The 25,550-nt window shown below is 38.2% G+C and overlaps 1 protein-coding gene across 5 annotated transcripts in view; it reads right to left on the bottom strand.

Moving 5' to 3' along the window:
• Positions 1–25,483, bottom strand: part of RCBTB1 (RCC1 and BTB domain containing protein 1) — a 53,799-nt gene extending 28,316 nt beyond the window's left edge. The window contains exons 1-4 of one of the 5 annotated variants that reach the window (XM_015587125.2): positions 25,345–25,483; positions 1,784–1,858; positions 1,511–1,680; positions 974–1,124 (exon numbers count right to left, since the gene is read on the bottom strand). In XM_015587125.2, coding sequence (XP_015442611.1) covers positions 974–1,124; positions 1,511–1,636 — 277 coding nt within the window. In that variant the 5' untranslated portion in view covers positions 1,637–1,680; positions 1,784–1,858; positions 25,345–25,483. Of the gene's footprint in view, positions 1–973; positions 1,125–1,510; positions 1,681–1,783; positions 1,859–24,775; positions 25,146–25,344 lie in introns of those variants that run through there. The other 4 variants (XM_006909016.3, XM_025044782.1, XM_015587126.2 and 1 more) reach the window with 4 other exon arrangements.
• Between the last annotated feature and the right edge of the window lie 67 nt (positions 25,484–25,550).

Below are 25,550 nucleotides of genomic sequence, written 5' to 3'. Positions count from 1 at the left end.
AGGTCACAATGGATGACAGGTTGAACCAGTTGGCAAAGCTTTAACTGCTTGAAAGAGCCAGTGTGATGCCAAAAGGCATGATTACACAATGCTGAAGTGACATAATCACCTCATTATGCTCAACGCCAGTTAGACTCTTACTAGACAATCACGCTCAGGATCTCTGGATCTCACAGTTTCAGAAAGATGCAGATAACTTAGCGTGGATTCAGGTATGAGTTAAAAACAATTGAAAAGCTAAAGCTCAATACGAAGATCTAGAGCAACATCCAAGGAAGCTCCTAGTCTGGAGAATGAAAGGCAGGGGAGCAAACTGTCTCCCAAACGCCACTCTACAGGATCACCCAACAAAAAAGCTGAGGACCTCTGCTAGAGAAAGAGCGAAAACAAGAGCTAACGTGCCTAAAGTGTGAAGGGAAGAACTTAGGTTATAAATAACATTTTCAGAGACTTCTTGTTGCCCACAGCGGAGATAAATGGTCAAAGATGAATGCACAATCTTCTTTAGTGACCTCGGGGAGGCGGAGAGAAAAAGGAGAGGAATCTGTCCCACATTCTTTCCACATGGCACCAACAAGAATGCCAAAGAATAAACTAAAATGTCTTGAATTCAAGGTTCAGGAGCTACAAAAAGAATGGAAAATCAGTTTTCTCTGTTTAAAAAAATGTACCAAGTCAAACCTGAAAGGTCCCTTGTTACCGCAAATTCACTGAAAAATTAAGTTGGAAGAAGCACTTCATTTGCTATATCTAATCTTCCACAACTTTAAATAAGTAGCCTCCAACTTTGCTTAATTTGCAAGTCATCCTATGGCTGGCTGTTCCAGAGTTAGTCTGAAGTGTAAAACTTTTACCCTTCAGAAATTAAGAGACAAACCATTAGACATTAATTATTTGATCCAGCTCTACCTTAGTTTAGAATTAACTGCTCAATTTCCCATGAACTGAAAAGCTGGAATTGCGCCCTCTTTACCTTCAGTGCTGAGAAGAACATGTGGTCCACTCCCATAACTAAGGCTTTTAATCTTCTTTCCACATAAGGCTTCTAACTTCTTGGGTACGAGTGTGCTCTGGCTATCTCCAGTTCCTAGACAGTTACTATAGTTCATTCCAAACACAAAGACCTGACGAACAAATACAAAGACTTGAGTCGTTTGGCTTAAAATAACACAAAGAGTCCCTTATTCGCTCTGAAAATAAGACACAATCCAGTTCAGTTTGACAGCTCAGTCTATAGGAAGAGACTGAAAAGGCTGTGAAGAAAAATTCAACCTCTGCCGACAATACTTAAGTTTTAGCATATTTGGCTATACCATCAAACCCAGAGTAGTATGGGGTGGAGTGGTATTGAATCAAGAAACTGAAAGAAAAAACAAATTATATCAAAGACTGTCTTCTTGAATTTCAGGTTCTCTTATCCCCTACATTTTCTCAGTCTTCAAACTGCATACTTCTTAAAGCTCAATCCCAAAATAAGTCCTAAAATTAAACTCCGGACTTTGATTCTTACCTCGTCATTGTCAGTAACATACAGTGCTTCATTGGCTGAGTTGCCAAAGACACATGCTTTCCGAATGGATGCAATTTCTTGAGGTGAGAGCAAAGTGAAGATCGGCCACTTTCCTACATCTACCATGACTCTGGCTTCAAGCAAGTCCTATAGATAAGCTGGCATCTCTGCTGTAACAAACAGAAAGGATTCCAAGAAAAAAATTAAATACCCATTAAAGAAAAGACACTTAATAAATGGAAATGAACGGTAATTCCTGAATAAACTACCCACCTTGGTTAAATAGACTGCTCGCTTTCCTCAGGAATGTGTTTAATCCTTCCTCCACCTTCAGACTTAGGCCTTCTCCTGTAATGGGAGGAAAACTTGCTAGAACCAGTTGTTGGTCTTGCACACTTAAAAGTCAGTGCTTATGTGTTACATACATGCTTATGTGCAAGCAGACAGCATATAATGGAGGCAGGACATGCAAACGATGAAACCAGGGTCTCTCATCAGGTATTTTTTCTCCCCAAGTATTGAAATAAAGTTAAAGGTTATAATACTAGTTTGTGTAAGATAGTTAATTCTCTACTTAGGGAGGGAGGGAAGAAGAGAGGGAGTTACAAAAATCAGAATCATTATCTCTACCGTCCCACTCTCCTACTACCACCACCAGAACGCACTAAAAGACCCCCGCCCCTTGTAGAAAATCACTGTCACACCAAGCCACTGTTTAAGGATGGGAATGGGACACCCCTCAAATAGTCTAGAGTAGTAAAAAAATTAAGAAGCACTAGCCTGAGATTTACTAGGTGAAACCTTAAATTAAATTATATTCTCGTCCTAATTTATATGACATTTCCTACATGTATACAGACCATATTTCATTTCACATTGAGAAAAGCTATCATATGAACAAGGATAAGGCAATTCACCCTAATCCTGCTGTTAAATCTGATGACTACAGCCTTCATGAAAGTAGCATTTAGCTTAAATGGTACCCCCCGAAAAGTAGAAAAATGTATGAATTTCCATGCAATTCTAAACTTGATCTGTCTAAGGAGTTTTACACAAATATTCCTGGTCATGGCTCCAATTCTTCTAGGGTTAAAAAGTATTTCTAGAAATTCCAAGGGGTTGCCTTATTGTGCCAACTTAATTTCCATTCTGGCTCTCACCTCTGAAAACTGAAATAGAATCAAACAGTTGATTCAACCAGGGCTTCCTAATGAGGTACAGAACTCTTGAAGTTCCTTCCTACTCACCCTCTTCTCAGACCTCTAAAAATAGCTGAGAGAGGCAGGCTCAAGACCAAGGTCTTTTTCTGGCTCCAGCACCTATGACAGCATCTATAAAGTGAGCCCCAGGGCATACTTAGCCAAGGCCTCGGTTTCCACCACCCAGGGAAATTTTCCCCACCAGTACAAATTGGATGACAAGGATGAGGTGCCCGTTATGCCCCAAGTATCACACCACAGGTTCAGTGAGCTTCAACACCATCAGGACAGGCTGCTCCTTATCACCGCATAACCAGAATCCAGGAATGACATTTGAATGTTCTGAAAATTGTGTGTGCATAGGGTGTGTGTGTGTGTGTGTGTGTGTGTGTGTGTGTGTGTGTGTGTGTACAGGTAAAAGATTTGGGGAAGGGTAAAAACTAATACATAAACATGTTAAAAATTTTTGTTTCAAATGGTACGATAGAGTATGGGAAAGCAAGTCTCCGTGCCCTCTCTTCCAGACCCTCTCCTCAAAGGCAACCACTCTCGTCATTGTTTTAATTCCTTCCAGAGATAGTGCATTATATTTGTGTGTGTGGAAGCTTTTCTCCACACAGCACATCTTGGAAATCATTCTATATTAGAACATGTAGACCTACTTCATTTATTTTCAATGGTACTAGAGGGCATTCTATTACATCCATTTAACAATGTACCTGTTTTCACTGAGATGTGTTTTAAGTCACTTGCAGTCTTTTGTAACATGAACCATACCACAATTACTGTTTGCATATATTATTGTAAATACATGTCTTTTTGTGTACATAAACTTCTTAAACTCTTAGAAATAGAATTGCCAGGTCAGAGTCCAATAGCAATTTCACCTTTAATCACTTTTTTAAATTGTCCTCTACTGAAGTAGTACCAATATATAAAACCACCATCAATGTATGGCAGCATCTGTTTACCCACACCCTTACTACACAGTATATTATTATGGTATCTCAGTTTTGTTTAAACTTTAATTTCTCTTATGATGAGTGAAGCTGGCATCACTTTTAGAAATAATCACACTAAGAACAACAATAACAAATAACACTTCTTGAGCATTATGTGCCAAGCACTGTTCTAAATATTTTACACTTGTTAATTTATTTAATCATCACTTTATAGACAAGGAAACAGGCAAAGAGATATTAAGGATTCAAGCAAGGATATCTGGCTTTCCTCTGGGAAAAAGGGTTATTGCAGCAGCTTCTCAGGCCTGATTCCACCAGCTTTTGAGCCCCTGACAGCATGTGTGCATGGGAGAATGCACTTCTCAGACCACATGCAATTGAGAATGTCATGTGGTTATTAGCCTATGTCCATCATAAAGTTAATTCCAGTCAAGATGTGCTCACCTCCCTCCATGACCACATCAAAATTACAACTAAATTACAGAACAATCACCCTGGAGAAGTAACTGAAGGCTAGCTAAACAGAACTCCTATAACTAAGGATTTAAAGAAGAAGCCACATTGCTTGATCCAGTCAAGATGACACAGTAGCTAAATGCTATGCTTGCCTCCTCTCATGACCACATCAAAATTGCAACTAAACTACAGAACAGCCATCTCTAAAGTCTAGCTAAAGAGAAGTCCTATAACTGAGGACATACAGAAGCCACATGGAGACTGGCAGGAGGGGCAGAGATGCAGGATGAACTGATCGCACACCCATGTGCGGTGGTTAAAAATGGGGAGGGCTATTACAGCTGAGGAGATTCTCCCCAAGGAGAGAGAGGTCCTTGCTCCACACCAGGCTCCTCAACCCAGGATTCCAGAGCCAGGAAGAGAAGTCTCCATAGCTTCTGGCTGTGAAAACTAACAGAGATTGTGGGTAAGTGAGATGGAGATCACGTGGAGTCCCAGATATTCCTCTTAAAGGGCCCATGAATGGACTTCCTCACTGATGGACTCACCTGCTCTGAGTTCCAGACCTGGGGCAGCAGCTCAAAGGGAGCCAGAGACATACGAGGAGAAACTGAATTGTCTGGCTTCAGGGTGACAGCTGAAGGGGCAGCTTTTTCCAAGACAGAAGTACTGGCAGAATCCGCTGTTCATTTGTTGAACCCTCCCCCCACACAGCCGCAGATGCAAGTGGACACTATATCTCAGTCTCTGTCACTGTTCACCCTGCTCTGGTAATTCCTGAAGACCTCACCTCACCCAACTTGTGAGCCCACCCAAGCTATTTCCACTGGCTTTTCCATACAAATGATTGTCCTAGATAATGCTATGAACTGTCTCAAAATCTCTCAAAGGTTCTCAAACCCCAGACAAGCATCATTTGGCCTCAGCGTGCCACGAACCTCTTACTAAACAGTCCCAGGCCAGACACTAGCAATCATCTGCAGATCACTTTGTAGCTCAAACCAAGTGACCCCAGACAGTCAGAGACAGCGGCTGACCTTGGCCTGCAATGGAGTTACTCCTAAGAGGTCCCAGAACCAACACACCTAGTGGCCAGCTTTAGACCACACCAGACACCACTCAACCACCTCCAAAAATGACACACGAATAGGGCGGATGGGGCAGGCACCAGAGCCCAGCTAAAGTGAATCCTGTTTTATGTGGTCAGCCTCTGCATAACAGCTCCTCCAGCATAATAACAGCCAGTCCTCACAACCACTCAGCCTGAGGGTCAGTCACTCCCACTGACATGCAAACAACAACCAAGGCTCAACACAAGGAACACATGCAGAGCACCCGGCTCAGGTGACCAAGGAGACTATGCAAGTCTCCACAGGACATCTACTACATAAGGCCACTGGGAGACACAGTAGCTCTACCTAACACATAGAAAAAAACACAAGGAGGCAGCCAAAATGAGACAAAGAAACATGTCCCAAATGAAAGAATAGAACTCCAGAAAAATAACTAAACAACAGAGACAAGCAATCTATGATGTGCAGAGTTCAAAACACTAGTTATAAGGATGTTCTCAGTGAGAGATAAGAACACAAAAACAGAAAACAGAAAAAAAAGCCAGAAATAACACAAAAACTGAAATGAAGAATACATTAGAAGGAATCAACGGTAGATTAGATGAAGCAGAAGGCTGAATCAGCAATTTGGAAGGTAAGATAGCAGAAAACACCCAATCAGAACAGCAACAAGAAAAAAGAATCCAACGGGAGAGGAAAAAATGGCATAGGTGATAGAGCCTCTGTTCATCCGTCTTGTGAACAAATCAAAGTTGTGACAGACACAAGGAGCAAACAGCAAGGAAAATCACCTGGGATCTAGATGAACAAGCCTTACAACTAGGGAGAGAAGTAAGAAATCACCCTGCAACAGGAGGAGGTAGGACAGGGCGAGGACACACACAAGGCTGCCTGGTCTTGAGTAGTTGAGTGGGACAGAAGTCACGGCAACGGCAGCTGCAGACGCCTCTTAAAGGGGCCAGTCCGCGACCGAACTTTCGGGTGATGGACCTGCTCGCTCTGAGCACCAGCTCTGGGTTGGCTGCTCCAAGGGCACCAGGGACTTACAGAGGGACACTGAGTTGTAGGAGTGAGGGCCAGAAGCGAGGCAAGGCTCACTCTGTACAGAAGTACCAGCAATATCCACTATTCTTCTGTTGAGACCTCCCCCATCCTAGTGCGCAGACTCAGCACCACCATAGTTGAGACATCATCAAACTGGATAATAGAGGTTGCTCCGCCCAGAGGATTCCCTGAAACTCTGCCTCTCCCAACTCAAGGCCCTACCCAAGCCACTTCCAAATGTATCCTCGGTGAGTCAGGTGCCTCTTGTTGAGCAGCGCCTGACTGATACTGGTGGCAGCTGACCACAGTTTCTGGTGTAACCTGTTGAGGCAACTATAAGTACAGCATCTGTGGACTGCTTGCTGAATCTTAACAAGTGGCCCCAGAGGGGCAGAGGCTGGGGCTAAATTTGTCCTACAGATGAATCCCTCTCAGGACTGTGCCACAGGACACCTACAAATCCACACTAATATGACCGGGAGACTTAAAGCTTTGCTTAGTAAACAAAATCAGATGCAGAAAGGCAGCCAAAATGGGAAGACAAAGAAGCAGAAACCATATACAAGAATGGAACAGAGATCTAGGAATAATGGAATCAAGCAATCTTACAGATGCCGAGTGCAAAACACTGGTTATAAAAGATGCTTAATGAACTTAGGGGAAGATGAATTCAGTGAGAACTTTAACAAAGAGATAAAAAACATAAAAATGAAAATGGAAATTATAAAAGGGAACCAATCATAAATGAAGAATGCATTATCTGAAATGAAAAGTATAGTAAATGGAATAAAAGGAGTGAATAAAGAAGATCGAAAGATGTATATAGACACTATTAAATGTAAAAATATCTATGCCATACAGGTACTGGAAGGAAAACAAGACACTCAAGACCTATTTGAAGAAATAATGATGGAAAACTTTCCTTACCTGTTGAAGGAAACAGACATACAACCCCGGGAAGCTCAGAGAGTCTCAAAAACCAGGAACCCAAAGAGGCCCACACCAAGACACATCATAATTAAAATGTCAAAATGTCACCATAAAATAAATAAATAAATAAATAAACAGATAGATAGATAGATAGATAAAATGCCAAAAGTTAATTACAAAGAGAATCTTAAAAGCAGCAAGAGAAAAGCAGTTAGTTACCTACAAGGGAGTACCCATAAGACTGGCAGCTGATTTCTCCAAAGAAAATATGCAGAACAGAAGGGCTTGGCACAAAATATTCGACGTGATGAAGGACAGATAAAGAGCTTCCCAGACAAATATAAGCTAAAGGAATTTATCACTACCACCCAGAATTACAGGAAATGTTGGAGGGACTTCTTTAAGAAGAAAAAATATGTATCAAAAACAGGAATAAAGAATGGTAATAACTACATTCGTATCAACACATACATCAAATGGAAAAGAATTAAGTGCTCCAACCAAAAGACAGAGTGGCTGAATGGATGAGAAAACAAGACCCCAACATATGCTGCCTATAAGAGACTCACTTCAGATTAAGACACACACAGACTAAAAGGAAAGGGATGGAAACAGATATTGCCTTGATGGACCTGGAGGGTATTGTGCTCAATAAAATGGGAAGGATAGAGAAAGACAAATATCTCATGATTTCACATACATGTGAATCTAAAGAACAAATAAATAACAACAACAAAGCAGAAATAAACTCATAGATACAGAGAATATTGAAGGCTAATAGATGGGAGGGAGATTGGGAGGGACAGCAAAAAAAGGCAAAGAGATTAAGAGGTACAAATGGATAGTTGCAGAATAGACATGGAGATGTAGAGTGTACCATAGGGAAGATGGTTAATAATGTTTTAATAAATACATAAGGGAGAGAGGGGACTAGATTTAGTGGAGTGATCACTTCGCTAGTTATGTGGATCTCTGATTACTATGCTGTACAATTGAAACTGGTATATTATCATATGCCAACTATAATTGAAAAAATTCACTGAATTGTACGATGTTAATACAAACAACTGTTTATTATATTTTAATAAAGATGAGGGAAAAAAGAAAAAGAATCTAAAAAAATGAGGATAATTTACAGCAGTCTCCAACCTTTTGGCACTAGGGACTGGTGTTCTCATGAGAATCTAATGCCTGATGATCTGAGGCGGAGCTGAGGCAGTGATGCTAGCACTGGGGAGCGGCTGCAAACACAGATGAAGCTTTGCTCACTCACCTGCCACTCACTTCCTGCTGTGCAGCTCCGTTCCTAACAGGTCACGGACCAGTACCAGTCTGCAGCCTAGGTACTGGGGACTCCTGGTATAAAGGGCCTCTGGGCCTCTGGTACATCAGGTGTACTGACTATTGTACCACAGGGATACCGGAAGAAGAGAAAGAGCAAGGAATTGAAAATCCTATTTGAAGAACTAATGACAGAAAACTTCTCCAACTTGGAGAAGAAAACAGACATACAAGTCCAGGAAGCACACAGAGTCCCAAACAAGATGAACCCAAAGAGGCCCACGTCAAGACACCTTGTAATTAAAATGCCAAAGGTTAATGACAGCGAATCTTAAAAGCAGCAAGAAAAAAACAATTACTACAAGAGAGCTCCCATAAGACTGTTGGCTGATTTCTCAACAGAAATTTTGCGGGCCAGAAAGGATTGGCATGAAATATTCAAAGTGATAAAAAACAAGGACCTGCAACCAAGACTACCCAGCAAGGCTATCATTTAAAGACAAGAAAAAGCTAAAGGAGTTCATCACCAACAAACCAGTATTACGAGAAATGTTAAAAGGATTTCTTTAAGACAAGAAAGGAAAAAGAAAGATCATAAATATGAGTGATAAAATGGCAATAACTGCATACCTACCAATGATCACTTTAAATGTAAATGGATTAAATGCTCCAATCAAAAGATATAGGGTGGCTGAATGGAAAAGAAAACAAGACCCACATAAATGCTGTCTACAAAAGACCTACATCAGACAGAAAGATACGTGCAGACTGAATGTAAGGAGGCAGTGGGGGGAAGACACTTCATGCAAAAATAATAGAAAAAAACATCTGGGGTAGCAATAGTTATATTGGACAAAACAGACTTTAAAACAAAGGTTGTAACAAGAGACAAAGAGGGACATTTCATAATGATAAAGGGATCAATCCAATAAGAAGATATAACCCTTGTAAACATTTATGCACCCAACGTAAGAGCACCTAAATATATAATGCAAATATTGACAAACATAAAGGGAGAGATCAACTCTAATACAATAACTGTAGGGGACTTTAACACCCTATTACATCTTAAGTACACATAGAACATATTCCAGAATAGACAACATATTAGCCTCGATAATTTTAAGAAGACTGAAATCACATCAAGCATTTCCTCTGATCACAATGGTATGAAACCAAAAATCAATTACAAGAAAATTGAAAAACACACACAAAAAAATAGAGGCTAAATAACAATATGGAGGCTACTAAACAATAAATGGGTTAACAACGAGATAAAGGAAGAATTCAAAAGATACCTTGAGACAAATAAAAATGAAAACACAGTGACCCCAAGTCTATAGGACATAGCCAAAGCAGTTCTATCAGGAAAATTCATAGCAACATAGGCCTACTGCAAGAAACAAGAAGATCCTCAAATAAACAATCTAACCTCACACCTAATGGAACTAGAAAAAGAACAAACAAAGCCCAAAGTGAGGAGAACAAAGGAAATAATGAAGATCAGAGCAGAAATAACAAAAGAGTCTAAAAAAAATCACGAAAATGAACAAAACCAAGAGCTGGTTCTTTGAAAGATAAACAAAATTGACTCATCAAGAAAGAGAGAGGACCCAAATAAATAAAATCAGAAATGAAAGAGGTGACAACTGACACCACAGAAATACAAATGATTATAAGAAAATACTAATAACCATTATATGCCTACAAATTGGATGGTCTGGAATGGATAAATTCCTAGAAACATATTACTCTTCCAAGACTGAATCAAGAAGAAACACAAAATCTGAACAGCCCAATAACCACAACTAAAATCAAATCGGTAATCAAAAAACTCCCAACAACAAAAGGCCTAGACTGAATGGCTTCATAGGTGAATTTTACCAAACATTCAAAGAATTAACAGCTATCCTCCTTAAATTATTCCAAAAACTCAAGAGGAGGAAAGGCTCCCAAGCTCATTTTACGAGGCCAGCAGTACCATCAAGTTGGATTTATTCCTGAGATGCAAGGTTGCTTCAGAATCCACAAATCAATTAATGTGATACACCACAAAGACAAAATGAAGGATAAAAATCAGATAATCCTATCAATAAATGCAGAAAAAGAATTTGACAAAATCCAACATCCATTTAAGATAAAAACTCTCAGCAAAGTGGGAATAGAATGCAATTAAGGCCATATAAGACAAATCCACAGCTAACATTCTCAATGAGGAAAAGCTAAAAGCATTTTCCTTAAGATCGGGAACAAGACAAAGGTGTTCACTTTCACCACTTTTATTAAACATAGTATTAGAAGTCCCAGCCACAGCAATCAGACAAAAATAAAAGGCATCCAAATTGGAAAGGAAGAAGTAAAACAGTCATTATTTGCAGATGACATGATAATATAGAGAACGCTAAAGATTCCGCTAAAAATCTATTAGAACTGATAAATGAATTCAGAAATTAATATTCAGAAATCGGTCGCATTTTATACACCAATGACAGAAAGAGAAACTAAGAAAACAATCTCATTTGCAATTGTATCAAAACAATACAATATCTAGGAATAAATTTAACCAAGGAGGTAAAAGGCCTGTACTTGGAAAGTTATAAGTCACTGAAGAAAGAAATTAAAGCAAATACAAATAAATGGAAGAATGTACTATGCTCATAGATAGGAAGGATTAACATCATTAAAATGTCTATACTACTCAAAGCAATCTATAGATTAAATGCCATCCCTATCAAAATACTAATGGTATTTTTCACAGAACTAGAGTAAATAATACTAAAATTTATGTGGAATCATAAAAGTACCCAAATAGCCACAGTAATCTTGAGAAAGAACAAGCTATAGTAATCAAAACAGCATGGTACTGGCATAAAAAGAGACACTTAGAGCAATGGAATAGAATAGAGAGCCCAGAAATAAACTCACACCTATATGGTCAAATAATCTATGACAAAGGAAGTAAGAATATACAATGGGGTAAAGACAGTCTCTTCAATAAGTGGTGTTGGAAAAACTGGATAGATACATGCAAAAAAAATAAAACTAGGGCATTTTCTTACATCATATACAAGAATAAACTCAAAATGAATTAGATTTACATGTAAGACCCCATTTCATAAAACTCCTAAAAGAAAACATAAGCAGTACACTCTTTGGCCCTGATCTTAGTAATATTTTTTGGATATATTTCCTCAGACAAGGGAAACGAAAGAAAAAATAAACAAATGAGACTACATTAAATTAAAATGTTTTTCCAATTCAAAGGAAACCATCAACAAAACGAAAAGAGAACCTATTGAATGAGAGAAGATATTTGCCAATGATACATCTGATAAGGGGTTAATAACCAAAATTTATAAAGAACTCACACAACTTAACACCAAAAACAAACAAACAAACAAACTAATCAAAAAATGATGGCAGAGGACCTGAATACACATTTCTCCAAATAGGACATACATATGACCAATAGACGTAAGAAAAAATGCTCAACGTCGCTAATCATCAAAGAAACGCAAATTAAAACAATTTTGCCACACGTCAGAATGGCTATCATCAATACATCAACAACCAACAAGTATTGGCAAAGATATGGAGAAAAGGGAACCTTCATACACTGTTGGTGGGATTGCAAATTGGTGCAACCACTATGGAAAACAGTATGTAGGTTCCTCAAAAACTTAAAAATAGAACTACCATATGACCCAGCAATTCTTCTTCTGGGTATTTATCTGAAGAAATCCAAAATACTAATTTGAAATGATATATGCATCCCTATGTTCACTGCAGCATTATTTACAATTGCCAAGATACAGAAGCAACCTAAGTGTCGATCAATAGATGATTAGATAAAGATGAGATGCATATATACAATGCAATAGTACTCAGCCATAAAAAAAGAATGAAATCTTACCATTTGCAAGAACATGGATGGACCTAGAGAGTATCATGTTAAGTGAAATAAGTCAGGCAGAGAAAGATAAATACCATATGATTTCACTTACATGTAGAATCTAAAAAACAAACAAAACAGAAACAGACTCATAGATACAGAGAGCAAACTAGTGATTGCCATATCGGAGGAAGGCTGGGGGCCTGAGTGAAAAAGGTGAAGAGATTAAGAAGCACCAATTGGCAGTTATAAAATAGTGATGGAGATGTAAAGTACAGCATAGGGAATATAGTCAATAATACTATAATAACTTTATGATGCCAGGTGGGTACCAGACTTACCGGGGGATCATTTCATAAGTTGTATAAATGTCTAACCACTATGCCGTACGCCTGTAACTAATATTGAATGTCAACTGTAATTGAAAAATAAAAATAAATAATAAAGAAAAAATAAAATTTGCTCAAACTAGTAAGTGGCAGAGTCAGGACCTGAAGCCATGCAGTCCAGAGCCAGCAGGTACATTCTTCACCTCTTGGTCTTCTATGTTTAAAAGCCCATGTGCCACCCTTTTACGTAAAGTCTCTATTTTTTCTACTAGACTGTTGTTCTTTTCTTTCTTCTTCACTTATAAGTACTCATTGTATGATAAGAAGATTGTCTTAAATGCTTTTACAAGTAACAAAAAAGATGTCCCCCAAGTGGCCAGCCTGTGTCTCTTACAAAACAGGCAGGGAAAGGAGTACAAGAAATGTAACAGCAAAAACGTCTATAAGCATAATTTCCTAGAAAATCCATAAGCATAATTTCCTAGAACATGAACTATATCAAAGTTAGTCTTCAAAATTTAATATTCTATGTAATATAGAATTTTAAATAAATAGAGAAAAAAGAGAAAATTAGCCAGAAAAATAAGATTCATCATCTTTAAAATTACAACACAAAGGGATATCACCAATCAAAATCATACAATTTCCGGAAAGCAGTTACAGGGAACTCTGCCCCAAGGGCTTGATAATCTACTGAAAAATCAAGCTTTTATAAACTTATTTTATGGCTTATTATATGAACTGACTTTACCCACACTAAATTACTTGAAGCTTTATTTTACAAGATATTTCTGTAACAACCTGTAATTTAAGAGTCAATATAAAAACAGGTCATATATCTTCCATGTCCACACCCCTCATAAAAGCAGAAAGCATCACCAATAGCATAGTAGAAAGCACCGAGTCCTGAGGCCTGCGTTTCAGCCCCAGGTTTACTTTTAATCAATTGGTATGATGTGCCCTTTACCTGGGTTCCTCAAAAACATGTTCTGTAAAAATCTGTGATTTTATGTTCAAGATGAAGTGACGAAGCTATGGGGGATTTTTGAAAGCATGAGAAAAGGGGCTGTAATGTTAGCCATGCAAGTAATTACTCTTAGCAACACAAGCAAATAAAGAGCAGGAAGGAATAAACTAACAATAATCAAGAACCTGCTTTGTTGTAGATACTGTGTTAGGTAGCTTCACATAAACGATTTCATTTAATCTTCACATCACTTATAAGAGACCATAACACATTCTTAGCAACAGATAAGAAATGAGGTTCAAAGTTGAAATGACTTCCCAAAGTCACAGAGCAATAAGTGGCATAGTCAGAATTCAATCCCCACCCCTCTAATTATTCTTACAGAGAACATCAGTCCTGGCTAAATGTCAATGGCTAAACTTTCGATGGCTAAACTCCAATATTACTTCCTTTTGACTTTATCTTGTCTCATAAATGTACACAGCATCTGTTTTCTAAAATGCTTCGAATATAAAAAGCACTTCTCAAAAAGCATTACCCAATATGCCTCTGTCTACATTTGCCTGGTCAAACCTCACCAATGTCATTCATTCCTTCATTCTTCCAAAAGCCATTGGGAGACAGGCCCTGGAGACCAAAAGTGACCTCTGTCCTCAGGGAGCCCACAAGACTGTGAGCATGAGGGTACATTCTTGGACTATAGACTGCTAAGGCACAAAATATGTCTTCATTACACTATGCTCACCCTAATGATATGAACAGAGCATCCTTAGAATTTAGACCAAGCTCTTCCAGAGGTTCTGTGGAGGCATTAAAGCCCAGGATGTGCTATGTGCTGTACAGAACAACAGATCAGAGTCTTGAGCTTGGGTGTATAGCATATTTTCACTAAGGCAGCCTAATGTAAATGTATACAGCACCAAAATTTTCTAACTCAAAATTACCACCATCATCATTACAATTAGATAATTGTGATGAGATGTTTAATTATTCTATTTTCTGAGGGGCAGTGCAACTTTGCTAGTGTTAAGAAAATCATACTAAGTATCAAAATTCTATCAATTTCTTAGACTGAATGTTTGATCCTCTACCACAAAATTATAAAGAACATATATGATTAATCCAAAATGCTAAAGCAGGTGTAATCGACCAGCTTTTAATCTGCTATGAAATCTATATCAGATTTAAGAAACTTGTGGCTGATCATGGCTCTGAGATACAAAATCTATCAGAAGAAAGGTACTAGGGTAGCTCTGATATCTTATGACATTTACTAAATTTGCCTAAACATGAAGAAGTAATGTTTTGATTGTATAGATTCTACTTTAAAGGAAAATATAGTTCAACTACATTTAAATTATTACTCCAGAGGTTGCCAAAAATTTAGATACTTCAAACAATAACATGTGACATTATTCTATTAACATATTGAGGAGGCGCTGGTAACAGGGAAGAATCTTCAAATGCCTGCTTGACCTCCGCAACCCTGGACACACATGGAATTATTCAGCAGTGATTAACTAAGTATCTCAACAAAAAGGTAACCCAGTACTTATTCTTCCCATGTTACTGTGCACCCCTCAGATGAAACATCCCCAGGGAAGAAGCTAACAAAAAGCTAAACTGTGTGCTTATTTTCAAGTTAAAAACAAAACGCCCCACAAAAACACAAGCCTTACCCTGTAAGGCTTACTTATAAAACAATATGTATAACATGATTATAATATTTTAAAGTATAATATATACAGAAAAAGGATACATAAACATCAAAATGTATTTCTCTGGAGAAATTAGAGGTGACATTTTTCTTCGTATTGTTTAAATATATTCCACATTTCTACAACAAACACTTTGTGACCGAAAAATAAATATTTTAAATAAAAATAAAAGCTTAGTTATTTGAATGATGTTTATCCCTTAAAGCTGTTAAAAGTTTTAAGAGGTATTCTTGCCTTAAATTCACAACTCAGCGTGGCAGAGTGTTTCAGGCAAGTCTGTAAAATGAATTATTAATATAAAATTAAATGTAGAAAGTAGGAATGTAAAACGATGCAGCCAATGTAGAAAACATTACCACGGTTCCCCCAAAAATTAAACATAAAACTACCATATGATCTAGCAATTCCATTTCTAGTATATGCCCAAAAGAATTGAAAGCAAGGACTCAAACATATATAGGTGTACATCAATGTTCACGGCAATGTTATTCACAATAGCCAAAACATGGAAAACCCAAATATCTATTGACAGATGCATAAATGAAATGTGGAACCTGCATGCATTGAAATATTATTTGGCCTTAAAAATGAAATTCGGATACATGCTACAATAGGGATAAACCTGACAACATTATGCTAAGTGAAATAAGCCAGAAACAAAACAAAAATTGTATGATTCCACTTATATGAGGTACCTAGACAAGCCAAATTCATTGAGACAGAAAGAATGGTGGTTACCAGGGACTGAGGGGAGATAAGAATGAAGAGCTACTGTTTGGGATGATAAAACTGACAGAGTTCCAGTTTGGGATGACAAAAAAGTTCTGGAGATGGATGGTGGTGACAGTTGCACAATAATGTGAATGTATTTAATGTCACTAAACTATGTACCAAGAAGTGGTTAAAATGGTTAATTTTGTTATATATATTTTACCATAATTTTTAAAAATCAAATTATGATCTCATGGGCTTATATCAAGCCTGCATTAATAAACTCAAAGATATATTTTTAAAAATTAACTGTAGTTAACTTAAAAATATTTATTTACAAGTACAATCATAATTCATTAATTCTGTCTTGGGAAGGCAAGTTCACATTAGGGAAATTCTGAATGAAACATTTCTAAAAGAGATAAAGCCTTCTTAGAACTTTCAGCACACATAGCAATTCAAACCTGACAAACGAATTGTCATGATGACCATTTAGGGCTTGATTGATAATCATGAAAATGAGTGGTAATTAGCATGTCAGTTATATTAAGTACCTATTTCCGAAGTACTTCAATAAGATAGTGATTTCTTTTTTCCAACCTTTTTTATCTATTATTTTATTTAGGAAATACTTTCTCATAAATTGCATTGATATGTTCAACATGAATTATCACTCTTGGTGCATTAATAGATGAATCAATGATTTTTTTTTCTGTATGGAGATTAAGAGTAGAAAAACTGAAAACAGAAATGCAAGCAGAGGTTAGAAAAGAGTTTAACACCCTCAGAGAGTAACATGCCAACTCATTTGGATCTCCATATTTCCTTTAGTGCTTGAAAAAGCATCCTATATTCCCACGGACTTTTTTCTGTGTCCATAAGTACTACAGGGCAATATCCCATTCCCTGGGATGGCTTTTACCGGGAACTGGTATGCTCCCTCAGAGAGCTGTGGCATGGAGAAGAAAAGGTTACTTTATTTTACACTCTGAAAGGATATTCACTCAAGAGAACAAACATCGACCTTCCAGTTTTAGAAATCTACACTTAGAACTGGAAGACTAAAGGAATGATGTACCAAGCAATCTTTTAATTCCTCTAAGAACACATTTATTTTCCTTTCCCCTAGGAACCAAGAATTTAATGGAGGGTGGGGAGAGGTTTTGTTTTACTGATCCAGCAAAAATATATTTCAATATAGTTACAGAATTTAAAAAAACAGGAAATGGAGAAAACAGTACAGAAAAACCCTGTTTTTAATGAAATATTCTCAATACTAAACAATATTAGAAATTCGGGGTTGACTTATAAGCATGTGGCGTCCTCACAGATCTCAACACACCATCCCACCCCCATTCTATCTAGAATGTATTTGGCACAAAGGAGACTGATACCACTGATGAGACTTTGCAACCCTGGACCTGTTTTCTGCTGACCTAAAAGCTTGCTAAGAAAAAGAGGTCAGAACAGACTGAGCGACCCTCAGAACTAGTTAACACCAAGACTCTGACTCTTCTGGTGTCACTCTTGGAGCGTGACATGAGACTGTATCATTCTTTATTGTGGAAGCTGATATTCTCAGGAAGCTGATATTCTCAGGAAACAGGAAGGTCTCAGAATACTGGAACAATCCATTTTAAATGACCAGTACGTTCTTTAGCATAGAAGCCATAGCCAGGTTTCGACTGTTTGAAACAGCAATGTCAAATATAAAAAATAATTTTTTACACAACGCAAAAAAATTTAATTCAATTAAAGCACTTACACATACACTGAAGATCCCTAACAAGGATTTTCAATTTTCATAAGCTGGATGGGTGATGATTTTAGTTATCAGTTTAAGTTGCCAAGCCGCCTCATAATTTATTTATAGTTAATGAGCTATTGATAAAGTCTAAGATGCCTTAAAAAAAGGACTACTGTATGATAATGTGAACAAAACAATAGCATATTCTTTTTCTGATGATGATCCCATATACCAAGAATGCTGGGAGAAATCATAAAGAACAAAACGATTATGGCCCCTGCCTCTGAGCAGCTTAAGGTCTAAATAGTAAGTCAGCGCCTACTAAGTGGAAACCTGGAATACAAATGTAAGTGGAATAACTAAGCAAATGATGGATATAATATGCAAATACACAGTCCATGTGATCTATGTTAATGTGTAAATGCAAAAAAATTATGTGCATAGGTTACAACTATATAAAAATTATATATCCCAGAAAACTGTCATATGAAATCCAAGAAATCAAATTCTCAGTATTCTAGCAAATGATAAAATGTAAGCATTTCCTCAGTTTCCTGCAGGAACAAGTGTTTCTCATAGCCTTCTTCCTTTTTCACCAATGGAAGTTCCCATTTGAGTACAAAAGATTTAAGGGTGTGGCTATACTTTCTCTAGTTTTGAATACTTTATATTTCAATTATGGGAAAACTTCTAAATAGAGTTCTAGGGTTTGGGGTAAACTTTTGGAGTACAACTTTACGACTTGTTATGTTATATATCTATGCCACAGCAAAAACAATTCAAAAAACATCTCAGGTTACAAAAGAGCCCAATGTTGCTCTTATCCACTTCAATACATATTCTGATGTGCTTTTTGAAACTAAGCAGATGCCACACCACTGATTTAGACATGAAATTTATTTCCCAGGTCCAGACCAGCCTATAAGATAGGATCAACCTCAAAATTCATTAAATAAATATCCACTTTAAAACGATTTCACCCATTCTATGGTATAAGTACTACGAAGAAGAAAAGCTTCAGAGATTTGCTGAGAAACACTGATGCTGTTACTGTCCCAGCTGCTAGAACAGCTGTTCCCCACTTCTTTTTTCTGCAAGCCGACAATACTGCAAGAATAAAAAGGAAAGAATGTCCTGAATACTTGACAAAATCCACAAAGAATTTCCTAACTTTCACAGGACTGTTTCATTAGTTTTGTTCAAATTCATCACTCATTTTAGGGCCACTGTCACTTTCCAAACGCCAGTAAGTTACATGACTTGAAATACAATTTACAATAATGGCCCGTGGAAGCAATTCTTTAGCTTCATCCAAGGGGCCATTTTCATTTCATTGCACAGAAGCTTTAGATAAGTCTAGGACATAGGGACTCTGACAGCTCATTGTAAGTGAAGAAATAATTCTACTGAAGCCATGAGCTCAGGTTAGAAAAGCAAACAACCCAAGTGGCAATAGCATTAGCAATAAAAATAAATAAATAAATAACATATCCAGGGGTGTGAAGCTGACTGTGATCTCTTAAAAGAAATGCTTTTATGAGATACTTTTATTTTCAAAAGGAAACCAGAAAAAAAGTGATTAGAAATAATTTTCTTCCAGTTTTGTTTTTTTTGCACCACACATACAGGCTTCACAAAATAGACAATAAAAATAGATGGGTCAACAGGTTAAAAAATGGATTGAACGCAGTGATACTTCATCTTATTTTTCTAATGAGTCCAAGGCTGGAATGGAGGAGCTCAAGTTCAAATCCATTTATAATATCATAAATCTTTTCTACACGGATCTCTCTAAAGTGATTTTATCTACTAGTCTCCACTATATTAAATGTACCATCTGAACCCTGTGATGGTCTAAAATCAAACTAAAATTCCAGCAGTGGACAGGCAGAACCATACTATAGTCATTCAACAAATGTTTACTGAATGTCCTATAGGAAAACAGGACACAGAGCAAACACCGCCCCCACCTGAACTCCTAGCAGAACTTACATGGGATCAGGGGGTCCAGACACATTAACAGTTGCTCACCACAGTTGGCCAGTGCTCTCATGGTGGAGTTTGGATGCTGTGGAAGCACCAGAACTGGGAAGTGTCAACTGCCTGAAAAGAAGGCAAGCACCTAGAACAGTGAACCACATATATGCCAGATAAAGGTCTGGTGGAGGAACCAAAAGAAATTTAGCATGGCTGTAGCCAAAAGGCTTGGACTTTTTCCTAAGAGTAACATGTAATCACTGAAAGATCTTAAGCAGGGAATGGGCACAATCAAATGTATGTCTGTTAAAGATTATTTTGGCCACATGTACAGACTAGATGGGGATGAAGGAGTTCTTAGAAGGAGTCTAAGGTGTTTGTGGTAGGCCAGGAAAGAAAAAATGGAAGCCCACACCAAGGAAATGGAGAAAACGGGACAAGAGACAGGCTCAGGAGGATTCTGTAACTGACTGAATGGGAGGAGAGGCGTTAAATAAGGGAAAGGCAGAGCCGAGGACTACAGACAGATGCTCGGCTTAAGTGACAGTGAGCTGTAATGCCACTTTCTATGACAGGGAACACACCAAGTTTCAGGGGAAGATAGGAATTATACTCTGGACATTTTAAGTTTAGCTACCTATGGGATATCAAAGTAGATATGTCCAATGGATAGATTTATAAATCTGAAGATCAAGAAAGACATCTGGATTGGAAATTTGGAAATCTCACATGAGATTACAGAGGTGTATAGAATAAAAAGAGAAGAGAATCTTGGACAGAACTCTAAGAAACTCCAACAGCAAAGAGACAAAGATACCCCCTAGGAGAGACTGAATGAACAGGCAGAGTAGGAAGAAAACCAGAATAGTGTCATAAAATCCTAGGGACTTGAGCATCACACAAAGGGGGTAGTATAAGCGTCAAAGGCTCCCAAGAGACCAAGCAAGGTAATGACTAAGAAACGTCCATTAGATTCACAGAGAATTATAGGTAACCTTAACAAGACTTTCATTGAGGTTGTGAGCAGAGAAGACCAACCTGCAGCAGGTTGAAGAACGTGCGAAAGGTGAAGAGAAATGAGTACAAACAACTTGTTCAAGAAGTTTGACTGTGAAGGAAAAAAGTGGAATGGGCAGTAATTGTAAAATGGGCTACAGATGAAAGACATATTTTGGGAGATCTTTTTATTTTAAACATGTTCAAGATGTGAAAATGTTTAAATGTTAACGGGAAAGAGCCAGTAGGAAGAAGAGAGAACATAACTAATGAGGTGTCTGAGGAAGTAACAAGGAATGGGATCTGAAACAGAGGCGTAGATAAGCTGTAGAAAGGGAGGAAATCCTCCATTAAAACACAAAAGAAGGGAAGGATGGATGTGGATGAAAGTGAGCTTAATTGTTGGGGAGCCAGAAATTGCAGGCGATTTCTTTCTCTTGCTTTCTTCCTGCCTCCCCTTCTCTAATAACAATCTGCTAAGTGAGTGTGCAATTTTTATTTTTACCAGCAATTTATGAGGGTTCCAATTTCTCCATATCCTCACCAACATTTACTATTATCTCTCTTTGTTATTACAGCCATCCTAGTGGGTGTGGAGTCATAGCTCATACTGGTTTAATCTGCATTTGGGCACATTCTCTTCTAAAGTCACCTATGTTTTCCCTGTGAAGAAATAGAGAAAGCTTCCTATTAAGTAAGAGGGTAGGTAGCAATAGAAAGTGGATTGGAGGAACAACAATAAAAAAAAAGGTAAAGTCTCGAGCAGCCACCAGGGAGAATGAGAAACAGCACTCATTAGGAAAAGCTAAAGAGACGCTGAGATAGCCAGAAGTTGGGAGACCATCATACCCTACCCATCTGACCTTCTGTGAGATTTTTTTTTCTCCAGGAAAGAGTCTGCTGTTGTTTTTTTAAAAACTGATTTAACCAGAATTGGAATGGGAAGCTGCTCAGAGGTTTTTCTCATTTTAAGGCAATGACAGAAGTGCTTCTGAAAAATCCATTACCGTGTGTTTAAAATCCTGTAACATACACATTAGAAATAATAGTTTGCATAAGATTCACTCTCCTTGACTGTTGAGAACAAAGCACAGGTGTTCGCTGCAGCAGATCTTACATTAGTACTGTAAGGACTTAAGCTACAATCATCAGGTGCTAAATTCATCAAAAAACAAACTGCAAGAAACACCACACATCTGTCTTCTCGATAATGGATAATTACTTTAATACATGTCAGATATTCATATCACAAAGTGTTAAGACTAATAATAAATTTTTATGTCCAAAAAAAAACCTGATAATATCATGCATACTAATAATAACCAATTACATAAGAGAAAATGATTTTCGACTTAATCAGTTACCTGATAGAGTAAGAGATATAGCCAGTCTGGTTTAACTAATTCAATAAGTACATCCCTATGTAATTTTTAAAATTAATTTAGAAATTTATCATTAAAGCATGCTGCTGCATACAACAGTTTGTGCTCAGGGATCAAATCTTGGGACTGACTTATATGTAAACCAGATTTAAACACAGGATTTTTTGGCACAAGGTGCTAGTTGTTTCAGTTATCTTTTGCTCAGTAATATAACATCCCGAAAACTCAGTGGTTTTTTATTTCTCTCACTTGTGTTTTACTGGACTCAGCTGGGGTTACTCATGAGGTCACAGGCACTGGGGGTGCTTAACTGGGGTTGAAACAGACCTCTCTCACATACCTGGGCCACTCCAGATGGTCTTTCTCCACCCAGTTTAACCCAAGCCTCTATACATTGGCTTCCAAGAAAGCAAAAGCTAAAGCTGCCACGCCTCTTAAAAACTATACCCAGAACTGGCACAACATCACTTCTGCCACATTTTACTGGTCAAAGCACGTCCAAAGGCCAGCCTAGATTCAAATGGAGCTAAAACAGACTCCATCTCTCAATGGCAGTCAAGAATGGGGATGGAGGAATTGCTGGCAGGCATCTTTGGATACACTCTACCACAGCAGTAAACAATATCACTGGAGGTTTCTGCTATCTTACTTGAGCTCCGGATTGAAGCATCAGAGAAAGGACAGTCTATTTCCAAAACTAGAACTTTTCCGTAAATATTGAAAAGACTATCTCGGCAAAGATTTTGCCCCCATGGAATGCTAATCTCAGAAAAGCCATGGAATCTTCTTTTCTAGAATTGTAGGAAAAACAGACACCGTCCTTCAGAAATGGTCTCAGCATAGTCTTCTCTAGATGGAATTCTTCATCTCCTGAAGTCATTTCACACTTTATAATTTATTATGTATGCATGAGTATAATCTCACTTTTTAAAATGTATCTAACACTAAAAAAAAAAAAAGAAAGAAAGAAAAGAAAAAAAAGAACGGTATCCCCAGCTATTTGAACTCTTGCTATCCAAAGTCATCTAACACTAAAAAAAAAAAAAGAAAGAAAGAAAAAAAAGAACGGTATCCCCAGCTATTTGAACTCTTGCTATCCAAAGTCATCTTAACTCAAGAATTATATAGATTTGGCTAAGTTCTTCAATACTCAAACTTTTGCACTGGCTCTCCAGACACAAGAATGATCTAGATTTGGCTAATCTAGATCAATTTACAGTATCTCCTCCTACAATGTGAAATTTCACTATCTGAACAGAGCAACACAGTATATTTGTATGGTACAAAGGACTTATACCCCCAAAATATTAACTTATTTTGATGGTTATATCACAGGTAATGTGCATTCTTCCTTATGCTGCATATTTTCTAAATTCTTTCAATTCTTACAAAATTTAAAGTAAGTCAATATTGTGGACTTAATATACTTGGAAATTTTTAAAAATTAAGTTCATATTGTCAGTCAAATACATAATTGATTTAAATAATTATTTGATTAACTGACCTCCTCCAGGAGGTTTATTTTGGCTAAATGCAGACAACATTCATCATATGTCTCCTGGGCATTCCTCAACATGTACACAATATGAGACATTTAGATTTTTTAAACAAGATAGTAAATGTGTGTGTGTGTGTGTGTGTGTGTGTGTGTGTGTGTCCTAATGTCCTGCCTAGACTCTAAACTCCTTAAGGGCCCAAAGTTTGTTTCCTATGCATGATTTATTGTTTAGTATAGTAGACACAGAAGGAAGAGCATAATAATAAAGGTCTTTGATTTCCCTTCAGTTCAGTCTTTGCCACTCTTGATTTTCAGATAAAGGACACTGTCTTAGACTTCTCGGCTTGAGCTGCTGATTATTAAGATGGAATCAAGCTCTAGCTAAAATACACAGGCACCTTTTAACTTAAAAAAATTTAAAGAATTTTTCTTACAAGCAGAGGTCTGTTTCAACCCCAGTTGATAGCTTTGTTTTTTATGGCCGTTTTCTGAAGCTCCCAGGACTTGATCATTTGAATCACACACAAAAATCACTGTGGAGGAAATCTTTTTAATGACTAATATCCTTCCTCTTCAAGAGAAACAGACTAAAGGGTAGTCTGTGTAGAAGTATTAATAGACTGGTATTCACGGTATTAATAGACTGGTATTCACGCAATAGATTAAAAGATATCTACCCCACAGATTAACCGCTATGTTAACACAATCTAAATATACAGTTATTCAACTCTGAAAGCAGTTCAAAGAGGTGAAATTCACCCAGTGCACTTCAAACGGATACTTTCTAAAGTTTAAAGCACACTACTAAACTACCATCAAGCAGTTTAATTATTTTTCCATTCCTTTCAGCATTATATACCTTGATGTTTTGATGGTATGATCCCACAATGCACAGCAGTTTCAGAAACGCAGTTTTTACCTCCAATGGCTATAACCCTCCCCCCCAAAAGAATAGGCCCAAGACGAATAAGACAACGAATCTGGGTTTAAGTATTATTATAATATTGCTTTATAAAACTGTAATCCCCAGCTGCAAAGAGTTCTGCAGCAGATGACTTCGGAGTGTCTCACATGCAAATAAATATAAACAAAAAGCCACTTACGAAAGCAGAACAGAGCGTGCCTCGATGGTTATCTTAAATTATATAAAGCAGGTAGTTTATCCGAGGCAGGACAAGAGAAATGTCATTTCAATCAGTTCACCGCACTCCTGGATAAAGGTCCCTACTAAGTGAATAGCCCTTTGTGGAGTCCGTGTTATGGAGGAAAAGAAAACAGTGAAAAATATCCTCTCCTCCAGAGGCGAAGATGATATGCTTTGATCTTGGAAAGGGCCAAATGAAAATGGGGAGGGTCGGGAGAAGGGGAGTCTCCCAGCAAAACAATGCCGAGAGCTGCGACAGACTTCAGCTAGGAGCGAGACCCTGCAGCTCAAGAAAGAGGGAGCAGGGAAAACTTTCCCCAGCCTCTCCCCACCCTTTTCCTTCTCCTGGGAGGAAGAAACGATAGCTGAGGTGCTAACGGTGCGGAGCCGGAGACCGGAACCCGCAGCGGAAGGGAAGGAGGGAGGGAGCAGCAGCAACGGGGCACGCCGGCCCGCGGGAAGAGGGAACAGAGAGGGGCAGGGGTGGAAGCGGCCTCTGCGGGCTGGGTCCTGCGCCCCACCGGCTACCTGGGAGGCCAGGCGCTGCTGCTCGCCGTCCGCCGGGGCCAGCTGCGGAGAGCGCCGCGGGGATCTTGGAAGCTCCGCGGGCCAGAGGATCACCAGTAAGCTGCGCGGCTGACGGTCCGCCTAGGGGAGACGCGGGAGGCGGGGCTCCAGGAGCGGGCCCGACGGGTCACGTGCCCCGGCCGCCTCACGTGACGCCGTCGCGGGCC

Source organism: Pteropus alecto, unplaced genomic scaffold (assembly GCF_000325575.1).
Source record: "Pteropus alecto unplaced genomic scaffold, ASM32557v1 scaffold413, whole genome shotgun sequence".
NCBI classification, from domain to species: Eukaryota; Metazoa; Chordata; class Mammalia; order Chiroptera; family Pteropodidae; genus Pteropus; species Pteropus alecto.
This window is presented reverse-complemented; position numbering and strand designations above follow the sequence as displayed.